The 27,114-nt window shown below is 37.2% G+C and overlaps 1 protein-coding gene and 1 long non-coding RNA gene across 2 annotated transcripts in view; both read left to right on the forward strand.

Moving 5' to 3' along the window:
• The window catches only part of LOC134740516 (uncharacterized), a 245,252-nt gene that overhangs the window by 116,657 nt on the left and 101,481 nt on the right, over positions 1-27,114 (forward strand). The window lies entirely within an intron of this gene.
• On the forward strand, positions 21,034-26,379 carry LOC134740465 (uncharacterized). Its single transcript, XM_063672910.1, has 5 exons — positions 21,034-21,524; positions 23,703-23,835; positions 24,133-24,347; positions 24,966-25,070; positions 25,917-26,379. Exons 1-5 carry the CDS (start codon positions 21,077-21,079, stop codon positions 26,096-26,098), a joined length of 1,083 nt encoding a protein of 360 aa, XP_063528980.1. The 5' UTR covers positions 21,034-21,076; the 3' UTR covers positions 26,099-26,379.

Raw genomic sequence — 27,114 nt, forward strand, 5'->3', positions numbered from 1 at the left:
GGGCAAATAATTGGTGCTTTTTACAGAGTTTTGTCATGATATTTTCAAGCATGGTGATACACCCATGTTATATTTATTTTTATTTGTTTATTTATAACATGCCAATCAACTCCTCAAATATAGGGGGAGGGAGTGTACAGCGGATGTCCTGATGGAGCAACCAACTAATCTTCGCGCTCGAGAGCCGGAGGAGGAAGCGATACCGGTCATCATTTTTGACGAGCACGTACCACCGGAGCACGCAGTTCAGCACAGTGGCACGCTCAGTTCCGTCGAGCCAGGATCTGCGGCAGCGGTGCCTGGCCAGAGCACGGCTGCGCCGGTACCGCCACCACCGGTCGAGGCCGCCGACGGCTCAGATGCGGTTCTGCGGTCGGACTGCGACGAGAACCCGGCCACGACGGTACCACCCGGTGCCACGGACGGGTCCGTGGCCGGCCAAGAGGCAGCCGATGCCCCGGCGGAGGGCGAACCTCCCCGTGAAAGATATTTAAAACGGAACAAAAGCACTGTAGAGTTTAGGAAGTATTTTTAGGCTAAGGTGGAGGGAATGTAGTAAACGTACTTTAGATATAACGCGCGGCTGCGCCCGCGCCCGATCAGTCAATAAATAGCTGTCACACAGTCCCTACTAGGGCTCGCGGTCGAATCCGTGTTTCGTTTACACGTTTCGAATACCCGTCTCCGAATAATACGTAAACGGTTTTCTGGCCCGTTCCGCACGTTTAATTAAGAAACGTGTAGTTAAGACCCGTGTACACGGATAAACGGGTATTCGAAGATACGTATCTTATTTATCCGTGGCTCCGGACACGTCCTTGACGATAGTAGCGAAGGAACGAACGCCAGCTACAAATGAATAGACAAAAGATTCATGACGAGTTTCTGTCATATTTAACCTTATTCCGTGGGGTCATAGAGTCGAAATTTAATAAACGGTTTAGAAAACCCTTTCTTGAGCAGGTAGTTTTTGCTTGCAATAGGTATTACGAGTATTCACGCTTCTTATCAAAGTAGTATTTTATATAGCACTTTAAATAGCTACTTTTTTTACGTTGCGGGTTAGCGATGAAATAAAATAAAAACCTGCTAGTACATATTTAAAAAAAAAAATTAGAACCATCGAGTTCAGTATGTAGGCAGGAAGTCAAACTAATGTTCGAAATTGGCATTAGGTATTTATAAAAAAATAAATTTTTAACTTTCTTCTTTATTTTTAGTTTAATTTGAGAACATGATATGAAATTATATTTCTTGTCATATAATGTAGTGTAGGTACACCTTATAAAACAAAGTCCCCCGCCGCGTCCGTATGTCTGTCTGTATGTTCGCGATAACCAGACCTCACCTATGAATGAAGTTTTTCTTTGGGAATGTTTATGCGTATATTTTGTTAAGGTTTTGTTTAAATTGGTAGAAGTATGACGATGTTTGCTAATGAAGTTAGAAAAAATCACGCTGGCCAGGAGCTTAATCGGAAACACTGCCCAATCTATTTGAGATATAACGACACAATATATGGTGGAAAAAAGTCTACAAAAAAGTGCGCGATGGCTGTCTGTCTATATTTTAAGAATAATTAACCCATTATTAACTTCTAAAAAACCGGACAAGTGCGAGTCGGACTCGCCCACCGAAGGTTCCGTACAAAATTTAATTTTAAATTTTAGTTGTTATAGCGGCAACAGAAATACATGTGTAAAAATTTTAACTGTCTAGCTATCACGGTTCATGAGATACAGCCTAGTGAGTGGTGACAGACAGGTGGATGGAAGTCTTAGTATTATTGGGCTTCCGATGTGAATACTTGTTACAGAATGTATTTTATTATGCTTGACTCTCCATGCGAAGCCGGGGCGGGTCGCTAGTTATTAATAAACATTTTAAATCAACTAGATAAAATTGCACCGTCTCAATAAATTCTAATTGTTTTTGCTCTAGGTACCTCTTACCATAATAAAACGCTTTTTAGTGCGGCGCGGCTACAAAACAATGGAAAACATTTTCTTGTGCAGATGTTTTGACCTTATTACAACGACATAAAGCTTATAATTCGCGGTGACACTTGTGATAATAGTTTGGGAACCTACATGTTTTCGACGATGACAAACAAAAGGATATTGGAAAACAATGGATGGATGGACCATTTAAGTTTATTACCTGAACGCTAGTGAGAAAGTGACCAAAGTGAATTATGAATGATTACCAATTTAAAGATCTATCTTAATGTAATTAGCAATATTATCGCAAGTTATCCAAGGTAGTATGGGTTTTTATGGTTCTTGGGTAAAGTTCTGCTTTTCATTTGAGCATGATTACTCGATAATCCCGCTTTTGTGTACCTAACTTTTTTTGCGCCGTTGGCAGGTTTGTTGTTTTCGCAAAGCAGTAATACACCTGAGATAAAAATAACCACGAAATAATTAAACTGTTATTTTTAATGAATATTGTATTCTGTCTGCACACCTATTATTAATGAAAAAATACAATACCATAATGTAATTATAAAAAAAACTATGATCGATATCAAATTTATGTAATTAGCTAAGAAGAATGTGTTTTATTAAATGATATAAATAGTTTAAAATAAAAATTATATATACCTACTATTAAACATAGGAAGATGGCTCAGTACCTATGTTTAATCAATACGGTTAAAAACAATTTAAAAAAAAGTAATTGTGCGGTTTTATGAAACCACGATGCAAGTGAAACTTTTCGGATTGTAGGCATTTAACTAAAAAATTTCGGAAATTAATTCGAATTACGGTATTAAAATCGCGGTTTTAATGTTAACTTAATAAATTGGGGCGATAGAATAAAAGTTTTACTTTAAAAATCGTAGACAAACGAATTCATCTGAAGTCAACATAATAATAGTGGAAAGTGGACCTTGTTACCATTGTACATTGGCTCAAACTGGTTCGGAGTATTCAGACCCGTTCGGAACGGTCTTAAGTACCCGTGTAAACGGGGATACGTGTCTGAGATACGTTTCTTGGGAACGTTCCTTCGAAACGTTTTCGAATCCCGGCGGTTCCGTGTAAACCGGGTTTTTAGTACCGCCGGGCTTAAGAACACGGGTATTCGTTTCGGCGTGTAACACGGATACCGGGAGCCCTAGTCCCTACGTGTGTTTGACTCAGTCCTCCCGGTTTACCGTTATAACAGTGTTTACTTACAAACAAAGAAAAACAAAGAGAAATGAACAAATGGCGGATTTAATGCCAAAATGCATTCTCTACCAGTCAACCATTAGGTAAAACAGAGGCCTAAATGTTTCTGCAAGTTAATTTTTATAACGACATATTTAATAAATGCCTAACCATATTCTTACATTTACAGTAATCTTAATAAAATAACTGAACAATTTTATGAAGTAAAAGTGTCTTCATAAAATTGTTCAGTTATCTTTTGAAGTTTTTATATTTTAATTTTTTGGCCAATTCATTTAGACAAAATATACATCTTTAGATTTTTTAGCTTTTTAGCACTTTCAGTGATAAACAAGCTTTACTAGTATGCAAGCTTTATGTGTATTCAAAACTTGCATTTTATTAATTTTAGTGATTGTACACTGTTGGTTTTGTGTCGTTCGTCGTTACTTTCTGATCAACTCATTTCCTCCAGGTTAACTGGAAAAGATCCCCTACGATGTATTTCAGTTACTCTGTGACAGTGTTATTCGTGTTAACTTTTTAAAACTTACAAGCTAGGTTAATATTTAGGCACTTCCATTAATAGCAAGTGGCGGTTATCTGTGTCCGTAGTAACCATTAGACAAGGTACTCCCGTGGCCATTTTGCTGAAATATGGACTAAGCATAGCTTTGTGTCCCCGTGCTGAGCCGCACCGTATCTAATATGGCAGAGAGCGCTTTGTAGTGGAATATCAGTTCAAAGTTGCGACTTATTCAAATATGGGGAGCATTTTTTTATTTATAAAATTATTTTAAGTGTTATATTACACATATATTATTATTATTAGTGTGTTATTATTAGTGCTGGACAGTGCAGTTGACTGACCAATTGTAGACCTTATTCTAACGACTTAGGGACGTCGGTTGGTCACTTAACTGTGCTGCGCCTAGTGACCATAAGGTCACTAAACTAGGTAGTTGTATAAAAATGTAAGCATATGTCTTTTATAATACTGAATAAAGATATTTTGTATTTTGTATTTTTTTTGTATATTACATGTAGAGAGGTTTTATAAGTTACTTAGTTTGTTTAATTTTATAATTTACTGTTTATTGTTCTATGTCCCAATAAAAACTATTACTCATTGAAACTTTATAGAATAGAATAGTTTTTATTCGTAAACACACAGACAATAGACATACATTAAAAGAAGATAGTGAAAATAAAGTGTCACGAAATGGCCCCATCTCAGCATGCTGCTGGCGACTTCCAGCGCTGATCTTCCGATGAGACCATCAAGTGAGAATTACGGATGGTAACAGACAAGCAACGTAAAGGAAAGAAACATAAAATATGACGAAAAATAAATTACACACAGTTTACACAAACTAATACAAAAAAGAGATGTAAGTATATTAAGGATGACTCACGCTAGACCGGGCCGGGACCGGGCCGGAACTTCCGGTGCTTCGTTTTCTATGGAAAGCACCACGTAATCGTGATCAACGATCTAGCACGAGTCACTGATTTTTTTACTACATTGTGGTTAGGGAAATATGGAAGTGAAAGCTTTTTGGCTTACAAAAATACGAGAAGATGCTAAATATACCTAGTACATAATTGATATTTAATTAATTATAAAAAAATAAGTAAGTGAAATAAAATAAAATTTAATCAATTTTTATGTAACAAAAATGAACGAATTACATTACATTATACAACTTTGAACAACACAAAAATGTCATATGACTTGGTTATTTTGGTTAATCGTTAACATTCAGTTCCATTATCATGAAATAAACAGTTTTTTTGCAGTGCCTAACATAGGAGCCAATTTGTGAAATATGAATTAAGCATAGTTTTGTCTCTTTTGTCCAAAACGGAGACCTTGTCGTCCAATTTTAGTTCCAAGTATAAAAAATAACCTGATATTAATTCGTAATTTAATAAGTTAAAATTAGACCTAAAAACAAATTATTTAAAACTAACAACAATAAATTAAACTACGAACTAAACAAACTAAACTAAAACTAACTCACAACTAGTACTTCTCCCACTAGCAGTGCGCTACGTGATAATGATAAATAATAAGTTTTGTACTTTCTGCTCTAGTTTATAAAATAAAATCATGTAATTTAATATATAAATTAGAATGTCTAAAATTTTGGCATTTAAAATATTTCTCACGAATGAAATGCCAAACCACATATACTCGTACAATTATAGACATAGTATAGTAGTTATAGACATGAAACCGAGCGACCAGGGGTAAGAGAAAGACATGTGTATTGACAGGTTAATGTATGGCAGCATAATCCTTTTTCCCTTTCACTCTTATAAATTTCGGTATTTCGCCATCGCCTCCTACCTATGCTGCCATAACCTGACCATGAAATTAAAACCAGGTCGGTGATAAGGACAAAGCATGGCACTATTTTCTCTTTCCTCTTATTATCTTTTTCTATCAAAGAGTGTCAGGCCCTTGCAAGCCAAGTTGGGTTAGCCAACTTGGCTTTTAATACAAATAGGTAATTGGCCCCAGGTCTGTGCCGTCCGGTAGAGTGCCCCGGCTGGCGGTGTGTGCTGAGCGGCAACGCCGATGCGATTCGTAATTAACCAAGAATTAACCAAACCACTTCCATTACTATTTTTAGTAACCAGATTCTTTGTTTTCACAATGACTGCTACTATCACAGGAGCCATTTTGTGAAATATGGACTATTTTGTGGAAGCATTATGTAGCTTTCTGTCGTAGTGTGTGCCACACCGTGCCTAATACGGAGAGTGCTTTGTAGTCCAATTTTAGTTCCAAATCTACGATGCAAATGACAGAATGCCCCCTGCATTGCACTTAATCCTTAGTCTAATTACCGTACCCCGGTTTGACGGGTGCAATTTGGTTTGACGTTTAAAATGTGCGAGGCATAGACATAGTACCTATATATACAAGTAGTTATAGACATGAAACCGAGCGACCAGGGGTAAGAGAAATACATATTCATGTATTGACAGTTTCATATATGGCAGCATAATCCTTTTTCTCTTTCACTCTTATAAATCTCGGTATTTCGCCATCGCCTCCTTGCTAATCTTGCTATATTGCCATAACCCGACCATGAACAAATGCCCGGTCGGTGATAAAGACAAAGCATGGCACTATTTTCTCTTTCCTCTTATAGGAATCGTAATAAGACTATCTTTCTCTATCAAAGAGTGTCAGGCCCTTGGGGAGGACAAGTAAAACTTACTGTAAAGGGGCCCACTGATTACCAGTCCGCCGGACGATATCGGCCTGACAGTTCTTCGGAACTGTCAAATTTTTGTTCTAACTGACAGGCTGATATCGTCCGGCGGACTGTTAATCCCCTTAAGGGCCACTTGCACCATCACACTAACCCGGGGTTAACCGGTAAAATCTGGAGTTACCATGGTTACCAGTACAATTTGATACTATGTTAACGGTTTAATCTGTTAACTCCGAGTTAGTGGGATGGCGCAAGTGGCACCAAGTCGGTTTCGATAAAATAATGACGTAAGACAGTACCATAGTGTAATTTTTAGGGTTCCGTACCCAAAGGATAAAAACGGGACTCTATTACTAAGACTCCGCTGTCCGTCTGTCCGTCTGTCTGTCTGTCTGTCACCAGGCTGTATCTCATGAACCGTGACCGTGAAATTTCAACTATCAAGCTAGACAGTTGAAATTTTTACAGATGAAATATTTCTGTTGCCGCTATAACAACAAATACTAAGAAGTACGGAACCCTCGGTGCGCGAGTCCGGCTCGCACTTGGCCGGTTTTTAATTAATATAATCGCTTTTAGAATAAAATCAACTAAATTATTATTTGGATTGGACGAATGTTTGACCGTTTGTATGTACTCTTTGTGTAAATTTATGCAATAAAGTTTAAATAAATAAATATTATCAAGACTGGCGGGGAAATACAGGTTTAAATAATTAAATAATTCTAAGCGAGTGCACTAGTGACTAAAACAAGTGAGTCTAAACCGTAAAATGATTTAATGTTAAAATAATTGAAACTTTTAATAAATGGGTTTGGTCTGGATTTGTTATGGACATTTTAACACGGACAGATCATATCCGTAATAAATTATTGTCAAATCCATAACCAGTTACTTAATCGGAACAGAATACGCCTCGTGTACGAGCAAAACAATATAACAAGCTACCACTATAAGGACACCGATTTTGTGCACCTCGCTAACAAGCGCTGTTGGAACTCTATCCGGTCAATTCGAACAACGTGATAATTACTATATACGAGAATATTACGAGATCTAATAGATAAGTTATAGTTTAGTTCTCAACTAGTTATCTTTTGCAGTTCGATTCGAGACACCAATTGTCATTTCACGCTACAATTATTGTGATGTTTTGGGATATCCATTAGATATCCACTGGATGTCTAAGTAATATCTTAAGCATCTAGTTGTTCGAATTGGCCCGGCAGTCCGCGTCGGTCCGCCAACGCATCCTTCCGTTGATCCTCGTTTCAAGAAATCTTCAACTTAAAATACGCGAGAGACGTAAGTGACCCATCTTGATATTATGGCAACTAAACTTTAAAAAGTGTTTTGACATTTCTCGCATATGTTTTAAAGGAATGTTAAAAAAACACCATACACGTACACGAAAAGAAACAATATGCACAAACCGGGACCCTATTACTAAGACTCCGCTGTCCGTCTGTCCGTCCGCCTGTCCGTCTGTCACCAGGCTGTATCTTATGAACCGTGATAGCTAGACAGTTGAAATTTTCACAGATGATGTATTTCTGTGGCCGCTATAACAACAAATACTAAAAACAGAATAATATAAATATTTAAATGGGGCTCCCATACAACAAACGTGATTTTTTTGCTGTTTTTTTCCGTAATGGTACGGAACCCTTCGTGGGCGAGTCCGACTCGCACTTGGCCGGTTTTATAGTATATGGTGGGCCAGTGATAAATTCTCTTTTCGTATTGACGTCTTTTGTTAAAATGCATTTATCATTGGCCCACCCTATAGTTCTTACCCAATTAGGTTATATTTTTAGCAATTTGCGACAGACTAGGTACTACGAAACAACAGACAAATTTCCAGTATTCCCTAGGCCCGCAGGTTTACTAGCTACTACCAACAAAGTCGAGCAAACTAGGTCGAAACGGAACGCAAACAATGCTGCAGCGTACCGTTACTGTTTTTCTGAAGGTATGTTAGAATCATACTATCTTTGTCTTACACTAGTACTAGCACCCAAAAGAAAAGGATGAGTATAGTTTTTTTTTGCTCTTATTTACTGACAATTTGGTTTGACCAACTATAGCCACCATGGATTGCCGGGTGTTGACTAAAGAATGGTTATGGTTAAACGTGTTTCAAGACTGATTCTTCCTTTGTTTCACACTTCAACATTAGTTCATTGCATAAATAAATTAAATTAAATTAAATAATCATTTATTTTCAGGCATTGCCCATAGCAGTGTTAGTAACAAAAACTTAAATAATAATGTTAGACAGTACAATTAATTAAAACCTACCATGCAAATCAATATACTTAGAGCTAGGACTAGGACAATACAGTACCGGGTGAGCCGTACACATTTACATTACATAAAACATTTACATTAAAATTTAAAATTTGACTAGTATCACAATCATAAAAACATGTCAATAATCAAAATAATTCATAAAATAGCAGCGAAATTATACATATAAAATTACAATTATTATATTATTTAATCAGATTTGGTCATTAGAATATAAATAAATTAGAAAATAAACAAAACAAATAAAGACAACATTAACCTAAATATAAGTTGCAATTTATGGTTGACATATTAGTGAAATGAAAATGAAAATGAAAAAATGAAAATGAAAATATTTTATTACATTAATAAAATGTTACATTACAAGGTAGTAGGTTGGGACTTCCTATTAAGTATATTATACCTGTATCAGGAAGCCCCGCTCCTTCGTAGCAACAAGTTGTACCTAGTTTAACAAAAGCAGAAAGAAAACTTAAGCTAATACAATTTTATCTACATTAAATGTGTGTGCGTGTGTGTGTGTGTCTTATTAGTCTAAACAAATTTTCTATTATTAATTAAAGGATATGAATTCGATCTGGATTAGGTAGATATGGTTCGGAACTCTCAGTGTCAAAAGTGACATTTCTTCAATTAAAAATTTCACTTGTGACTTAATCCAGATCGAATTCATATCCTATAATTAAAAGTAGAATACGCCTGTATGTAATATTTCTGAATGTACATATGTACCTATATAAACTGTTCTAATAAAGGTAAACTTAATTTACTTATCACTTAATTACGCACTTCACAAAACTGTCTCGAAAATTTAATCCAGCTTGGCAAAGTGCGAGGGAATTTAAATCCGCACCGCTGCCCCCACTTCTCCTCATTAGGGGGCCTAAAAGCTCCCATTTTAAAAATAGAACGCCATTTAAGAAAAAGTGACGCAGTCTCATACGTTAACCTTAAAAACAAAAACGCAATATGTAAAACCACTACAATTTTCGAATACCTCGTATCTGGTTTAGTTGACATGGGATTTAAAACTTTAAGCATAACGCTTTTGAGTTGAAAGTTCATTTTCGTTAAAAGTCAGAGGCGATATTTGAATATTATCGTTTATATGAAGCTTATAGCGTTTACTACTTTTTTCGCGGAGCGTAAATACAGCGTGCCAGGATTTCTTAAATCTTCTGATTACTTTTCAAACCTCTATCTAAGATTGCTAAGTAACTTTAACCTTACTCTGGCCGGATAAAGTTGAAATTTGCAGCGAATATATTTGAAATAGGACGTTATTGAAGTAAGTGGTTGAAATGCCTAAGCCTTTTTACTTCTTTAAGCTACGCGTGTGAATTTCTCGAGCCTTTTTATAAGCACTGGCTGGTGAAAGGCACATTTTATACAAACGTGTTTACGTGAAATTATGCATAATGTATGTACTTAAAGCGATATTGGAACCAGACTGGACTACCTATAGGGAATATTACGCGAAACTCTGCGTAGGGGGTGCCACTACCACAATCTGGGGGTATATCGCGAAACAAGAAAATCGAAATTTCGTTATCTAACATAGAGATGTTAGATAACGAAATTTCGATTTTCGTAGTACAATTTTGGAAGCTCTCGCTTGCTCGGGTATCAATATTAGCACGAGAGGTTAAATAACAACTTTGCCCCTTGTAAAATAAATAAATATTTACTCGTAATTAGCTCAGCAATTTTTTGAGGTACAGAGGTCACTCTTGCATATTCGAACGATAAAGAGGCAGGTAGCGAAATTTCGGGTTCGCGTTTCCCGGTAGAGGTCCTCTGTAAACAAACCGCCATGATGCATCAATGTCAAATTCTTAATAGAATATGACATTGGTATAGAAGTTATCAGAGATAATTCTCTGAAAACTTGTTAAAGGCACAGTATGTATGTTACTCTATGGTTTACTAAAAAGGCTAGTGCTGCACTCTGGTGGCAGAAGATTGCAGTAATATCCCGTATGTACTTACTTACCCATTTGGGATAAATTGACTTTTTATTTATTGTTTCTACTTTTATTGTTCTTGTGTGTTGTGTTTTTATTGTTTTAGTGTAAGTTTTGACATTGTAAATTTACTTATATTTTGGATTTGTAAGTATTTATCTACTTACTCTTATTGTAATTGTGTTGACAATCCTTATTGGAGCTATAATTTTATTTTCATTAGTATTGTTATTATTTTCATTTTTATTTTTATTTTGACGATCATGATAGAAATTCTTATATTTTTGACATTAATGCAAACTTATTATGTAAATTGTCCTTCATGAAATAAATGATCTAATCTAATCTAATCATCTAATCTAATCTAATCTTAAAATAATAGCAAAAGTCTTAAAAGTGCGATGTAGGATATGTGGGCATTTTTATTTTAACTTGTACTTATAAATAATAAAAATTAAAAAACAAAACTACTCTTAATTAAAAAACATCTAAATAAGGCCCCCGCGGCATTGTGCCAAAGATGCTGGCAATGGCAACTTGTACTTTGAATCGCGACTTAAGTCGTGTTTCAGTATAACATTCCAGACAAAATGTATCATTTGACATTGACCGTCACTATTGTAACGATTGCTAACCGGCCGTTAATGGTAAAAATGGTACAAAGTTAAGTGAAAATGCCCATGTATCACTTTAAAACAGCGCCATTTTTCGGCAATTTAATAAATAAAGTCCGTTTACAGTGTTAGTTGCGAGTTGTCCGCTGCAGCAAACGGTCGCTAATTTTATGTTAATCGCGCCCACATTGGGAATGCTCATTTAAAATTTTAATCAGCTATTTAGTATTCGTACGCAGATTTCTGAAATTTGTTGGAAACACTTCATTAAACCGTTACGTGGCCTAATCTGACAATTTTTGCAATGGGCTACCAATAAATGAGTGTTGAATGTCAAAAATTGTAATAAAATTACTTCACGCTTAAAGGATGACTCACGTGACCGGGCCGGAGCTTCCGGCGCTTACTTTTCTATGACATGACAGGTGATCACGTGATGCTTTCCATAGAAAACGAAGCGCCGGTCACGGCCCGGTCTAACGTGTTTCATCTTTTAACCGGTGAACCGTTTTAGTTGAAATTTGGTATAGAGATAGTTTGAGTCCCGGGGAAGGACATAGGGTAGTTTTTATCACAGAAGTCATCCTTTAAGGGGGAGAAAGGGGGGGGGGGGGTGTGCAACGTTGTATGGGGAATCGATTGGATAAAAAAATAAGCTACTCAAATTACTAACTCCACGCAGACGAAGTCACGGGCAATAGCTAGTATTTTATAAAGATACAATACTTATTATTCAATATGATACAATACTAATGAAACACTTCGCTTCTGAATTTACTGAGCTGAATATGAGATTTGTATAGCGTATCAAACCCCGTCAAAAGTATCTATTCTCAAATAGCTTATCAAAAAGAGATATATCTCTCTATGTAGAATATTAAGATTGTAACAGATAGTTTTGAATGCGAACTGTAGAGATGTACCTATCTATTCTTATATTATGATTTTCGGGGGCCCTTATACACATCGACCCATAAGGATCTTTTGTGCAATTATGCCCTTAGGACAGATTTTTTTTTTTTTTTTTTTTTAATTTATTTACACAAAGGGTACAGATCCGTCAACTACTCAAGATGTACCTATCTCTACAAGTATTTCGAAAAGATATCTAAATTGGCAGATACTATTGGCGCGTTGTTTCGTTGAAGCTGACTTTGCATGTCGCTATTTATAGTAAGTAAAGTGAGAATTGAAATTTACTGCAAAGAGCTTGTAATTACTTGAAACTTGTACCTATCCACTAGAATATCAAAGATCAACTTCAAAAAAATTATTAAAGAATCCTGTTCCAGACGAAAAACGGAACGCTCAAAATATTTAACAATACGTCTGCCTTTTCAATTCCCGCAAATTAGAGGAATCCTCAACGAAATTAATGTCCAACTGAGAATTTCTTTCAAACGAATAACGTTAAATTTTTAATGTCTAGTCCGTTCTGCATAATTGTATGCCGGTTAAAATTAATATTCTGTATTATAAATGGTGTAACTCTTAGCGCGCGCTTTTTCTTCTTTAATGGTGGCTAATAATAATAATGTTTGAATGAAATTTGTTTTGTTTTTGCTTTGGCCTGTTGTGTTTATACGCCCTGGATACTTGCAGTATTGTAAATTAAGTACTTGTTAAATGAGAATATCCGGAGCTATTGTGCTGAATGTATGAAATAAGTATTGTGATTTTTACTCAACTACCGTAAAATGGGGTGAGTAGGGTTCGCGGGAGAGTTGGGTTATGATTGGGGAGGAAAGGGATGAAAGGTAGGTAAGGTGGGATTTTAAGGCTACTGCTACAAAAATAATGTATTCCAATTTAAAATGGAGCTATAGTAATACTCATAATAAAAACAATCGATCCAACAATCTTCCAAAATCACCTTTGTATCAAATCCCATCTCACCTTAATTACGAGGGACTACGGGGTGAGGCGGGATTTCCTGTTTATCTTCAAAGTTATGAAATGGAACTACCCAAAATAAAATAAAACCTAAAATACAAACGTCCGGAACACTTATTATATACACCATTCAGTTTGCATATATGTAAAAACAAAATTTTATCGCGGTTTGAATGTCAGTTTTGTTCCTACTCACCCCATATTACGGTACGGCAAAGTTTGTACGCTGCCTAAAAATAGCGTCAAAACTACTAGGTAAGCTTTTAAGCTTAATTTGATGATTCGTTGTATAGACATAAAACGTAAAATTCTGGTTTATTTTTTAAATGTGTCACTTAAAATATTTATCTGTACGGTTTTTACTCACTATTATTTTTAGTACTTCACTATTTTTTTCAATCGGGACGGAGGCTGGATGATGCCACCTGCATGGAAGCCTATAATACCTAGGGTCAAGCGGCAAGTGTGTTGTGACGATCGCGGAGACATAGTGAGTGCAGTGTGCTTGACTTCGTTCGATACAGCCGCCCTACCAGACCTTCATTTGACGACTCCATCTGCGCACTGCCCCGCGCCCCCCGGCCCGCCCCATCAGCGCGTGCGCAACGAGCGACGAGGCGGGCGGCGCGGGCAGTGCACGACGTACAACCGCCGCGGACACTCGTGCCTGAGGATGGATTCCCAAAGAATCCGAAACATGTCGCTAAAAGCGACTAAAAATAATAGTGAGTAAAAACCGTACTGATAAATATTTTGAAATATGTCTCACGATAGTTTAAGTGCGATGTGTCACTTACTTAACAGCATAAATAGCATAAGGTAACATTACCCTATCGGTAGCACGTACTTATCGTAGTGTTTTGTGGCCGATACCTATTAAGATGTTTATCCTTATACATAATAAGTATGTAATAAATCCTATAGCTTGGAAACCCATATACAATCTGTCATTACCAGCACCAGAATAATTTCCAGGCCCGAAGTTGCAGCGATATTGCACGGTGAAGTTACCCGACAGTTTGCAAGACAAACTATCCCAAGTTTGCCGGTGGACACACATTTAAGTTTATATTTAGAACACCTATGACTGGAAGGCTACTCATGCTTGTACGACATAGATAATTGAATACAAACAAGTAACAATGTAGATACAAATAAACTGAAACAGTCTAAAATTCTTTGACATGACAGGACGTAGGCAGATGGCACAGTCCTGCGCGATTGCGCGCATCAGCCATTGCTGGCCAAGTGGCCACAGTGGTTTATAAGTTTTATTTACATTGGACAAAAACGGCACGAATGCGTCTATTTGCGGAAAGCCTACTAAGTTTGGTGATTGGTCTAATCCTTATCCTACTAAAATAGCATTAAATTCCATTTGAAGTCCAAGAAAATGAAAACAATCAACTTTGACTCTTTATTAAATAAGATAATTTAATATCGGTTCAAATTCGCAATCCAAAATATTGTACCACAAACAACCACAAATTAAATTCTGCGTTATCCACTTATCTGTTGTTCAATATTCGGCAATGTCATTACCAATCGAGGGACAAGACCAGCAAATGTTTTGTCGGATTACTGCCTGCAGAAAGTATTATGTACACATGAAGTCAATATAGTTGGTTCGTTTTTCCTGAAGACAGATTGGGACAGGCTCTCAATTTCCGCTCGGTGATGACATGTTCGACTGAGAATCGTGAGGAAAGGGTTCCGTTCCTAAATTAACACGATACAAGGATTCAGGTTATTTCGTACCGGAATGAGTTGCGAGATCTACTGCCGATATCGTAAACTAACTCGACTAATTTAAATCGCAGTTCATCAGTCTCTTACAAAACTTTGGGAAAATGGGAACAAATCAAATTATTTCTATCAAATATTTTGTTTTATGTTTTAGTAGTTAAACTACTACTATATATAAATTATAAACTGAAGTAGAGATTATATGGCCCGAGAGCTGGAAGGCATTTTGAAGTAGGTCCTTGAGGCAAGCTGGAAATTTGCCTGATACTTCTCCTATCATACCCCAACTCAGCACTGCAGGTCAGGATGCAGGGTAGCGGGGCTAAATCAACCCTTACATTTTTAAAGATTTTTTTCTTTACATTGACTTCATATAAATGGATACAGATTAGTCAATTTTGTAGCTTTTTGCAGTTAATACAAATATATGAAAATATTCCCTTCCATTTTAACTTCAAAGTACATAGCTATTTGTGTCGGGGTTTTCTACACGTGCGTTTAAGTAGCACTTAATAGCGGTTAGCGTTTGAGGAGACGGGATTAAACCGATTTAAATCAAACTGAACCACTCGTCGCGTCAAGTCGAGAGCCTCCTCAGACGATAGGGACTATTAGGGACGCTATTAACTTAGTTTATCTAGTTAAACGTCTTGTAACCATAGATAAATGAATAAAATATTAGCGTAAATTGCTGAAGCTAAGGTAAGACGCTATACTGCGTCATGGGACTCATGGGCTCATGGGTTTTGTGGTACCTACCAATGAGAATTAAATGGATGGATTATTTTTATGTGGATTAATTTTATTAGGTCTATAGTGTTTAGTGCGATTTCATACATTTACTGTTAAACCCAAGTAGCATATGTATGAACTTGCACTTAGCACTTCTCAAAGTGTAAAAAGGTCCTAACAAGATTGCTAAACGTTAGCAAAGTCAGGTACCGCGTAATGTACGGGGGTACATCAAGCATAATCGGTTATTTCGGTTTCGGTTGTAACCGGTTTGCAGTCCCTAGCATCAAAGATATAACTCCGTAATAGATGGATACAGTCTAAGGAAAAAACGTGCCTCGAAAAAATCAAGAAAATTTGATTCTCGATCAGATGGCGCCATTATCTTTGGCCTAATCCCGCTAGCATCTAGTAGGCATAGATAAAAAAAACCGGACAAGTTCTAGTCGGACTCGCCCACCGAGCACCGAGGATTCCGTACTTTTTAGTATTTGTTGTTATAGCGGCAACAGAAATACATCATCTGTGAAATTTTAACTGTCTAGACTAGTCTAGTCTAACAGCCTGTACAGCCTGGTGACAGACAGACGGAGAGACGGACAGACAGACGGACAGCGGAGTCTTAGTAATAGGATCCCGTTTTTACCCTTTGGGTACGGAACCCTTAAAAGCGTCCTGCCTGACATCTCTAGCACTCTCGTCTAAAGCTAGTGAAGCGTTGCTCAACATGCTAGCCCACTTAGCCTCTTCCGACTTCCGACTCAAGTGGCCACTTGTTCTTTGCCTAAGAGATTAGAGAAAATTGCTTGGAAAGGTTGATGTTATTAAAGTTAAAACAAAAAAAACAAGAATTTCTAAAACAATAGACATGAGAGGTTTTCAATATCTATAATACCTACTTCATCATTCATTTCAATCATTACTTTCCATTATTCGTTAGTAGAATAAAATGTAGACGGCTTTTCAGTTGTAACTCTGTCATAATGCAATTTTAAATAAGTTGAACAATTGCTCTAAGAAAAGTATTTTCATTTTAAAACGGTGAAGTTTTATTTTATTTTCAAACTTTCCCTAAGTTGATTCCTTATAATAAACATCATAGAAATATCAAACAAAATCAAAATTCAAAAATATAATCGATTCAAAATGAATGTTATTTAATATTCATCATTCAAAATCATCATTCAAAAGTCAATTCTTATACCAGCCAACAAGAAAACAACTCAAAATTTGCATTTGATTACCTTGCCTCACATGTGAATATGCAACTTTCTTATCAGTTATTGAACAATCAAGAGAGCCTTTACCAGATGGTGCGGTGAAAACATAATACATATGTATGCCTCGCACGCTTCGCTGAATCTGAAATGGAAATGTTTCAAAATTGAAAAACTTACTCCATCCATTCAAACTCGGGACAGTAAGATGCAATGAAAAAGCACGCCAGTTGCGAACGCTCATTTCCACCTAGTGTACACTTGTAGCAAACAAAAAGGTACACTCGCAGGAAAAGATTACCTCACTCAAGATAGAGCAAAATTATGTGTAAAACTTCCAATCGCCCTGATTTCGTTGTATTACAATTTCTAGCAACGAAACCTAGTAGATACTAGCAGGTAGGTAGGTAGTCAAGTGTAAAATATGGGTGCATATAACTTACTCAAAAATATGTCCCATAGTTCTAAATTCGCTGACATAAGAGATAAGGGACATATTTTTGTGTGTGCACCCATATTTTTACTCTTGACTGTACCAGACATCATACATACCAACATACCGGACTAAATATATAATGTTACTAACATAATCATTTATTCAATTAAAAAATACGCAGTCATCATACAAAAAAAAACAAATATTAAAATCTAAAACAAACACGTACGTATAGAGCTAAACGGAACACTAAAACTAACTCTAGAAATTAACTACCTACATTACTATAACTAATACCTACCCTATACTAAGTATTATTATCTACATTATCTATATTATAAACCCCATTCCGACCCCCACCCTGTCCAAACGTGCCAATTATACTTGCCAATTATAATTGTTGGACTAAGTAGGAGCCTGAATGGGGATCGCAACTTCTATCACGTAAACGCCGCGCCGCGCCCCGCCCCTAGTCTCATACTAACTTTACTTAAATGTACAAGTCATAGAGTAACTTATACTAGAGCGGTACTGTCATAGTAAATTTTGTAAACCCAGTAAATTCACTGCCATCTGTCGACACACTTTAAAACTAAAAATGAAGATTTATAAAAATACGATAAAATGTATTTAAATATGGATAAATGTTTTTTTTTATTTGCATTAATTTTTTTGTATGATTTTGACCCATGTTCTTTCACTGATATGCGTTAAAATTGTTAAATAACAAACGAAACCGTCAACGCCATCTATACGACAGTAGGCCAAAACTAGTAGCGCCCTCTGAACGAGAATCAAATTTTCTTGATTTTCGAGGCACGTTTTTTCCTTAGATTGTATCCATCTATTACGGAGTTATATCTATCTTTGGTTCAAGTCAAATTTCATATTATTTCAGAATGTTGTTTTAATGTCGTTTCGTATGACTTAACAGCGTATTAAGTATTTTTGTACACGTTCTCGCTGACAAATGCTTAGCGTGAGTGTGCGCTATCCTGTGACAAGTAATCTGTGGGTTCTAGTGCTATTAGGCTATTATTCCCAAGACTCTCAGCGCATCATTTCAGGAGACCAGAATAAAGCAATATGGGATGATGCAAGTGGGCCTAAGCACCACGTTGGTAACGTTAGTAACCATGGCAACTCCAGGTTTAACCGGTTAACCCCGAGTTAGTGAATGGTGCAAGTGGCCCTAATAAGTTTACATACTGAACAAGCTGCTTGTGAATCAGGTTGCTTGTACAACACTTTATTGAATGCAAGTACGGAAATAAAGCTGAGTGCATTTGCGAGAAAGAGAATCGAGGATAATGCAGTTGTATGCAGTCCACTTGGTGGTAATTGAAAAGGTATGCTGAGATTAAAAAGGCAATGCAATGTCTAGACGTCTTGTTACGATGTGTTTCTTTTTACATTTTCTCACGACTTCATTAGCTCTTTGTTCCGCATGACTGTCCCGCCGCCCTAGCTAGTGCGTGTGGGACAAATTGTGATTGAAAATAATTAATTATTTATTATTATGTTAATAATGATGAAATTGATAATTCAATGAATACCTATATTAGGTAATCCGTATTTTTTGACATTTAGATTTTTATTCTAGAAAGTTTCTAGACTAGTATTTTTTTATACAATTTTGGTGTTTGACGATTCTTTTGTGAAATTCATATTATTAAGTTTGACATATCTATAATAATTCAACGTTTTTAAGAATAATAATAACTGCATCAATAAATTGCTCTGATATTTAGATTAAAGTTATATTTGTAAAACTTGACAATTTAAAAGAGCTTGTTGCTAGGCCTATTTGAATAAAGAATATTTTGACTTTGACTTTGACATTGCTTATTTGACATTTGGCAGCTGCCAATAAGACTGAATAAGTCGTCCCATCAGTCCCATGAAAGTTCATATTTTACCATATGAGAGCGCGGCTGCTTGTTTCCATTCCATTGAACTATTATTGCTACGTATTTTGCGCCATAAGTTGTTGTTGTTTCGACAACAAACCATATAATAGAAGCGGAGCGTTAATATCGCGACCTAAACGCGTAAGCGCATGAATTTTATGGCGCTTACGACGTATCGGTCGCGTGGTACAGGTTGTGATTGCGACAATTTCATTATTTGGTATGGCTTCTCTATACTAGAAAATAATACTTAACTCAATGCTTATTTCAGTTGCGCCCACAAAGTACGTCCAGTACTTACTAGTGTAAATCCATACTAATAAATGCGAAAGTCTGTCTGTCTTTCTGTCTGTGTGTTCCCTCTTCACGCTTTAACCGCTGAATCGATTTAGATGAAATTTGGCATAGAGATAGGTTGAGTCCCTGAGAAGGCCATAGGATAGTTTTTATCCCGAAAATCATCCCTTAAGAAAGTGAAAAGCGGGGTGGAATTGAGATAATTAATGAAGTGCCTGCTTTTTTGTGTGCATAATATGCTCAAATTGAATGATTGCTATGAGAATTTTTCCAGGCGCTATACTTTAGCTGCTGTTACGTGTTAAGTCCACGCAGACGAAGTCACGGGCAAAAGCTAGTTAGAGATATTTACAAAAATCAAGCTTTAGGGGTGTACCTGGTCTGTTATAGTATAAAAGGGTGTAGAATAAGTGTGTAAAAATAATTGTAAAAAAAACCCTTGTTGTGGCAATAAATTAATTATCTATCTATCTAGAATATGGCTGCTCAAATCATACCTATGTGTGGTGACCTTGCTATTGTATTGTATTGTAGTTCGGGCGATTTTCCGCAACTCGACGACTGGCGCCTATTTTGCGTGACATGGGGGTGGGCTAGTCCTGCCAGCCCAGCTCCTCGAGGAAACCTATCAAACCTTTGATGTTGAGTAGGACCTCGGGGAGGTCTCTCGGGGATCCGAGATGTTTTGCCCTGTATGGAGCCACTCCGCTGCACTCCAGCACCACGTGAGAGGCTGTTTCTTCTGTCTCCATGCATCCTCTGCATAGGGGACTGTCTGTGACACCTGTTATAAAAAGATGTTTGTTAAATAGTCCATGACCTGTTATGACACTGGTTACCATGCTCAGTCGGGTCTTTCCTAATTGAAGGAGCACCCTTGTGAGCTTTCCGTTGATGCCAAGCATGGCTTGTTTGGCCTGTCTGCATCCAGTCTGGTTTAGCCAATGTTCTGTGTGTAGTTTCCCTGTACGTGCCAGCAGCATTGAGCGTACCTTGCTAAACGGTATCGGGAGGATCGGTTCTGGGCCAATCGCTCCCGCACTCGATCCTTGCCTGGCAAGCTCGTCCGCAGCATCGTTACCCCGGGATCCGCTGTGTCCTTTGATCCATTGTAGGGTGATCTTATTGTTATGACATACCTCCATTAGTCGTTCGTGGCATTCGTGTATACGTGATCTTGCTATTTGTAAAGGCTTCATAATGCGGTATAGATAGATTACACCTGTCTCTGCAGCTCACCAAGGTAAGTGTTTCGGATAACTGACTAAACCTATCTTTAGATTTACGATATAACAATATCGTCTCGTATCTACTCTTCGTTGTATTACAAAGGTAGGTAATTAGATACGCATTAACTGTTAATGTAGGTATATTTTATTTGCATTAAACTCAATATTTAAAGTATCTACGATAACTAAATATTAGCCGTGAATTCTTAACTACAAAAATTGTCATTAAAATAATATTATCAAGCTGTTAACATTAAAAATATTTACAACTACAGTTGTATAAAAAGCAACAAACCGGACCAATCGTTATCGCGCATCGCACCACCAACCACCAGGTAACATCATGTTTTGTCTGAATTTCTTGTTAGTAATTGGCACAGCCACCGCTTTAAAACTCCTAGATAGAGGACAATTTGACTTGGAGCACTTTGACATACGCAATCTCTACAACGAGTACGTTCAGGTATATGGGAAAGTGAGAAATCCCGAAGAGTACCCGAAGCGGCTAGATATTTTTAAGAAAAGCTTAGAAGACATAAGAGAACGCAACGCTAAATATCCACAAGTCAAGTATGGGCTTGACCGTTTCTCGGATTTGACGGCCGAGGAGAAACAACGTTACTTTGGCTCGTTACCCTTTGACGAGACACTGGAAGGTCTGATGACCACACTGGAGTATCCTCCAGAAGCCATCACGGCTCCTGACGAGTGGGACTGGAGGTTGCACAACGCAGTCACTGATGTAAAGGATCAATTAGACTGTGGTAGCTGCTGGGTTTTTAGTGCGATTGGTGAGTGCTTTGTTTTTTTTTTAATTATATGGACGAAGAATAGCCACAAGCGATTACAGAACCTTCTTCTTGAAAGGAGGGGGAAGGAGAGATTCCATCTAACTACTATATATGAAAGGAGTGATGGTTAACAAAATATATTATTACGTCTTAAACCAATATTTTAATTCTGTTACGCTCTATCTTCCAATGCACAAGGGAGTAAAATTTTCATATTATGACTCGCAAACTTTGCCCTTATTGCATATCGCCCTACTTTCTACAGTGTACCGATATAATGATTAAACTAGTTTTGCATAAGACATTAATAAAACGTATTATGCGGATGTCATCTTACAGTTGCTTTTGGAATTAACAATGTGTAAGCAGTATGTATTTGGTTTTAAACTCTCGAAAAGTAAGTATGTAATTATAAACTAATTTTTCTTTTATACTACGTCAGTGACAAACAAGCATACGGCCCGCCAGATGTTAAGCAGTCTCCGTAGCCTATGTACGCCTGCAACTCCAGAGGAGTTACATGCTCGTTGCCGACCCTAACACTCCACAGCCTCGTTGAGCTCTGGCAACCTTACTCACCGGCAGGAACACAACACTATGAGTAGGGTCTAGTCCATGCTTAAAGTGCCCTAACACAGAAGAATTAGATAATCTAATTATTTTAAATTCAGATTAACAATAAGAGACCATGTTTTGCTCTTCTGTTAGACCTGTCTAAAGCCTTTGATTGCGTGGTTCATAATACTGTTTTACGTCAATTAGAAAATTTAGGAATACGAGGAAATGCTCTGAAACTTTTCAAAACTTATTTATGTAATAGGAAGCAGGCGACAGTTATTGAATCGTTTAATAGTTTAACAAAAACCATAGAGCAGGAGCAATCAGACTTTGAAACTGTCAATGTAGGAGTTCCGCAAGGAAGTGTATTAGGTCCGCTTATTTTTCTAATTTATATTAACGAATTACCCAAAATTGTCAATGAATTATGCGTTCTATTTGCTGATGACGCTACACTTTTATTTTCAGGATCACTAACTGATGAGCAACTTGAACACAATATAAACAACACACTAGGCACTGTAATTGAATGGCTGAAAACACTAAACCTTAATGTTAACTTAAACAAAACAAAACTCGTTCAAATTAGAAATTATAGAACTTCACCTATGTCTATCACCGTAACACAAGAAGCGGTGCCAATAGAACAAGTGGACAGTGCTAAATTCCTAGGAATTACAATAGATTCTCATCTCAATTGGAAGTCTCACATTGCTGATTTAAACTGTAAAATTGCAAAAGCAGCTTATGCCTTATCTATACTCTCTGAAACATGTTCAGAAAATGTAGTTAAGAGCGCATACTATGGAAATGTACATTCACAACTCACTTATGGCATAATTTATTGGGGTGACTCTGTTGATGTTCTTACTACATTCAGGTTACAAAAAAGATGCTTACGAAACATGTTTCACTTGCACCACCGTCACTCAGTTAGAAATGTTTTCAAGGAAAAGCAGATTTTGACTCTAACTGGAATCTATATACTCGAGCTTTGCCTCTTTGTAAAGCGCAATGGAGAGTATTTCACAAAACTGTCCTCAATTAATGATAACTTGCGCGTGCAATATAAATATAATTATCGTATCCCAAAGGTGAACAATAAGCTTATGGATAAAAGTGCCTACATTGCAGCAATAAAAGTTTTTAACAAGTTGCCTGTTGAAATAAAGTCAGTCGAATGCAAACAATTTAAAACCATTCTAAAAAAATGGCTTATTAGTAGAGTGTTCTACAGCATGAAAGAATTTGACGCTTATGACAATAGTGCATGCATGTATTAATTTTGTTATTTAGTTATAGGTTAGTCTTAAGTATATTGTACGTCCGTGATGGACAAACTGTTGAATCCTAAATGTATTATTACCAACATCGTACACAGTTATACAATAAATATTATCTTATCTTATCTTATCTTATTTAAATAATTTTTCACTTATTTAAACTTTCACGATTTTTACTCATTATTATTCACAACGACGGGACTTATTTTACGCGATTAAGTCCCGTCGTCGTGAATAATAAATTTTCACTTGTTCCTTATCCGTCGCACTTATAGTCGAAACTGTCGAGAGGCCCTTTCGTAGTAGGTAATACTTATTTTGTGGTACTCTTTAACAGGGAATATTGAAGGGCAATACGCAATTAAATATAAGGATTTGCTATCTTTTTCGGAGCAACAGAGTGTGGATTGCGTCAAGCCGCTCATTTGGAATACTAACTGCGACGGAGGGTGGCCGCACCGCAGCATGACGTGAGTATAAAGGATGACTCACGTCACCTCACGTTAGACCGAGCCGCGTCGGAAGCTTCGGTCGGAACCCGGGCCGGTTTAACGTGAGTCAACCTTAATAGTTTCATTAAAGTCACTATAGGGTAAGGGATACGCGCAGTGTCAAGCTGTCCGGCTTTTTGCCATTCGACCGGCTGAGGCCTGGCGGTTCTAGCGTGGAGGGGATGTTTGCCGACACTTATGCCCTGCGGATGATATCGTTCAGGGCATGGTGCCGTTGTTTATTAATGTTATTTGTTTTTTGTTATTTTTCTACAGGCACTACCAGGTTACCGACATTTTGGATGAATCAGCCTACATAGTAAGGTTGGAGGGTGATTATCCATATATTGGCTATGAGCATAATGTATATTGCAAAGAAAGGGAGAGAAGAATGCAATATACAGGAATAGTCGTAACTTCGGTCAAAGTCATTCAAACTGATGAAGAGTCATTAAAACAACTATTGTACGAAACTGGGCCTTTGTCAACCCGTAAGCGATTTGTAAATATTCCGGGTACCTATATAAAAAAAAATGGAAAAATTTACTGTCTTGGGCCCGGCTCGGGGAGGGAGGGAAGGAGAGGGGAGGGCAGGTAAAGGAAGGGACGTGGAAGTTAAAGTTCTCCGTCTTCTTCAATTTCTATCTTCTGTTGTGCCGTGTGTGATAGAGACTAATAGCGTTTCATTTCGTTTCTCTACGTCTCTACGTACATTACTTACTTGCTAATTATTGGTATCTTGGTTATATACCCTGATTTGCCAAATGTTGACTCTTTCTATGTAACGCATACACAACGTGGTCGAAAGTGTTGAAACAACACGCAAATACGTATGTTCAAAAGATTGCACAGAGAACTCAAATTATTGTCGTTGTGCATCTAAATGCTGACTCGTTACTAGTTTGGGACATTTTCTTATACACACATACCGTCGGCTAAGAATACGTTTGTGTCATATCCATTTTTGAGCAAAATCGTTTTTTAATGATTCCTAAAAATAACAAAATTTACGCTTTCCTGCATACTAATGTAAGTGGCGTATGGTACAAACGTATTTTCACCCGACGATACATGATCAGCTAAAAAGTACATATGATCTCTTTTTTTAGTTATGGATATGTATGACCTGGAGGGCTACCAGAAAGGCATTATTCATCCGCACAATTGCAAACACAATATGAATCACGCCGTGCTGCTAGTTGGATACGGGATAGGTATTTATCTATGCAATTTATTTTGTTTTTAAAAGGCTAATATTAAGGATTTATTATTTTAAAAGGGCCCACTGATTACCAGTCCGCCGGACGATATCGGCGTGTCAGTTGTTCGGAACTGTAAAATTTTTGTTCTAACTGACAGGCTGATATCGTCCGGTGGACTGATAATCAGTGGGCCCCTTAAGCTTTTTATTCTCAATGCCCTGTGAGTAAACTGTAAAACATCACGTCGAGGGCGCTTGAGTGAGACGCGCTGGCAATCAATTTTCATACATTATACTATTATAGGGTAATTTCAGGATAGATGCCCCACTTTTCGAATTTTCATACAACATTATCAACAACACGGCACGCCTGTGACACATACAATGCCAGCAAGGACTTTCAGTTCAGTATATTAGGTACCCACACCCAGTTTTTGAGAAAAGCTTTAAGTAGGTACACATATTTACTTCGGCGCGCAATGGTGTTGCCAGCGTCGCTATACTACTGCACTCGGCCGTTACAAGTTATATGTCACCCTATTTTGGGGACATATGGTGACATGACATATAGGGTTATATAAAATAAGGTTTTCAATATTTTAATTTATCATACCTGATTTAGCATACCAATGGTCTGACGATGGAGACAAACGGTATAGTTGGGCCGAAATTCTCTTGTAGTATGAGATATGATACCTAATACATAGATACTTAAGTCACTATTTGTACGTGCGACAGTCATGATATTATTATTGTCGCGATATGTAGGTACCGGTTAGTGAACTACCGTAGAGTAATGTGAAATTAGTGTAAAACACAAGACTTCTTAGATGTTAAAATTTTAATAATATTTTTTCAGAAAACGGTACCAAGTATTGGCTTGTCAAAAACTCCTTTGGCCCTAATTGGGGAGAATATGGCTACTTCCGCAATCTACGAGGAGTAGCAGCGTGTGGTATAGGCGTACATTACACTGCTACGGCCACTGTAGTTCAAGATAAAAGACCGCACATCACACCGCACTGCACGCATACGGTGTGACGTCTGCTATAGGAATTCAAACATTACAACGCGCAGCTACAGTTTTTGTTAGGCAAATATGACTAAGCTTCTTTATTCATTCATTCATAAATGTAGCACGCACTCATTAATATTCTCAAGATAAGGAAGGGCGGTACCCCCTGGCACAGGCCTCTTAAAGCTTAACAGGAGGTTCCAACCACTACCTTTAAGATGATGAGATTGTTAAAGAAAATAAACATTTTTGATTTTTGATTTTTTTTAATTCATACAACACTGATTAAAAATGTTCAATAAATTTATCTTTAGTTATCATTCCCCCATTGAACCTATCAACCTGACACTGGCAAACAACGGTACAGCCCGCCTGGTGATAAGCGGCCTTGATGGTAGTTAATCGAAAGATTTTTTACGATTATTAGACAAACGGCCCAATTCGTACATCGTGTATCTTACGAATAAGCATTGTCCGAAAGGTAGATGTAATATTACTGGACAGCAAAGGAAATACGAGTAGGTACGTAACCAGGGCTACCACTAGTTTCCTTATTACCAAATGAAATACGAATATAGAGTTTTGAATGATTCACGGTTAGTTTCACTAGACTTATATTGACCGGGATATAGACCGTGATCACGGTGTTCTAAGGTAATCACGGTCTATATGCCGGTCAATATAAGTCTAGTGAAATACGAATATCCCAAAAGACCCCTACGTTATAGTCCCCATTGCAGGATTTATTTGGGCCTCATGGCTCAGTGCAACATTACGCGCATTATTCCCACATATATTATGTTGCCACATGGGAAAACAAGTCTAATAAAGGTGTGTCCATTTCTAGATGAGGCTAGGGAAAATTTCCACATGGGTCTTCTCTTGTATGTCCAATTTTACCATAATTTGGCGCGTGGCCGAACTGTAATTTTGTACCGTAGGTATTAAATGTTTCAGCCGGCCTAGTCAAGGTGACAATCGATATCGCTACGACAACGAAACGCTTTGTGTCTCTCTATCATTCTTTCATATTAGTGCGACA

The sequence above is a fragment of the Cydia strobilella genome, chromosome 4, assembly GCF_947568885.1.
Source record: "Cydia strobilella chromosome 4, ilCydStro3.1, whole genome shotgun sequence".
NCBI lineage: Eukaryota > Metazoa > Arthropoda > Insecta > Lepidoptera > Tortricidae > Cydia > Cydia strobilella.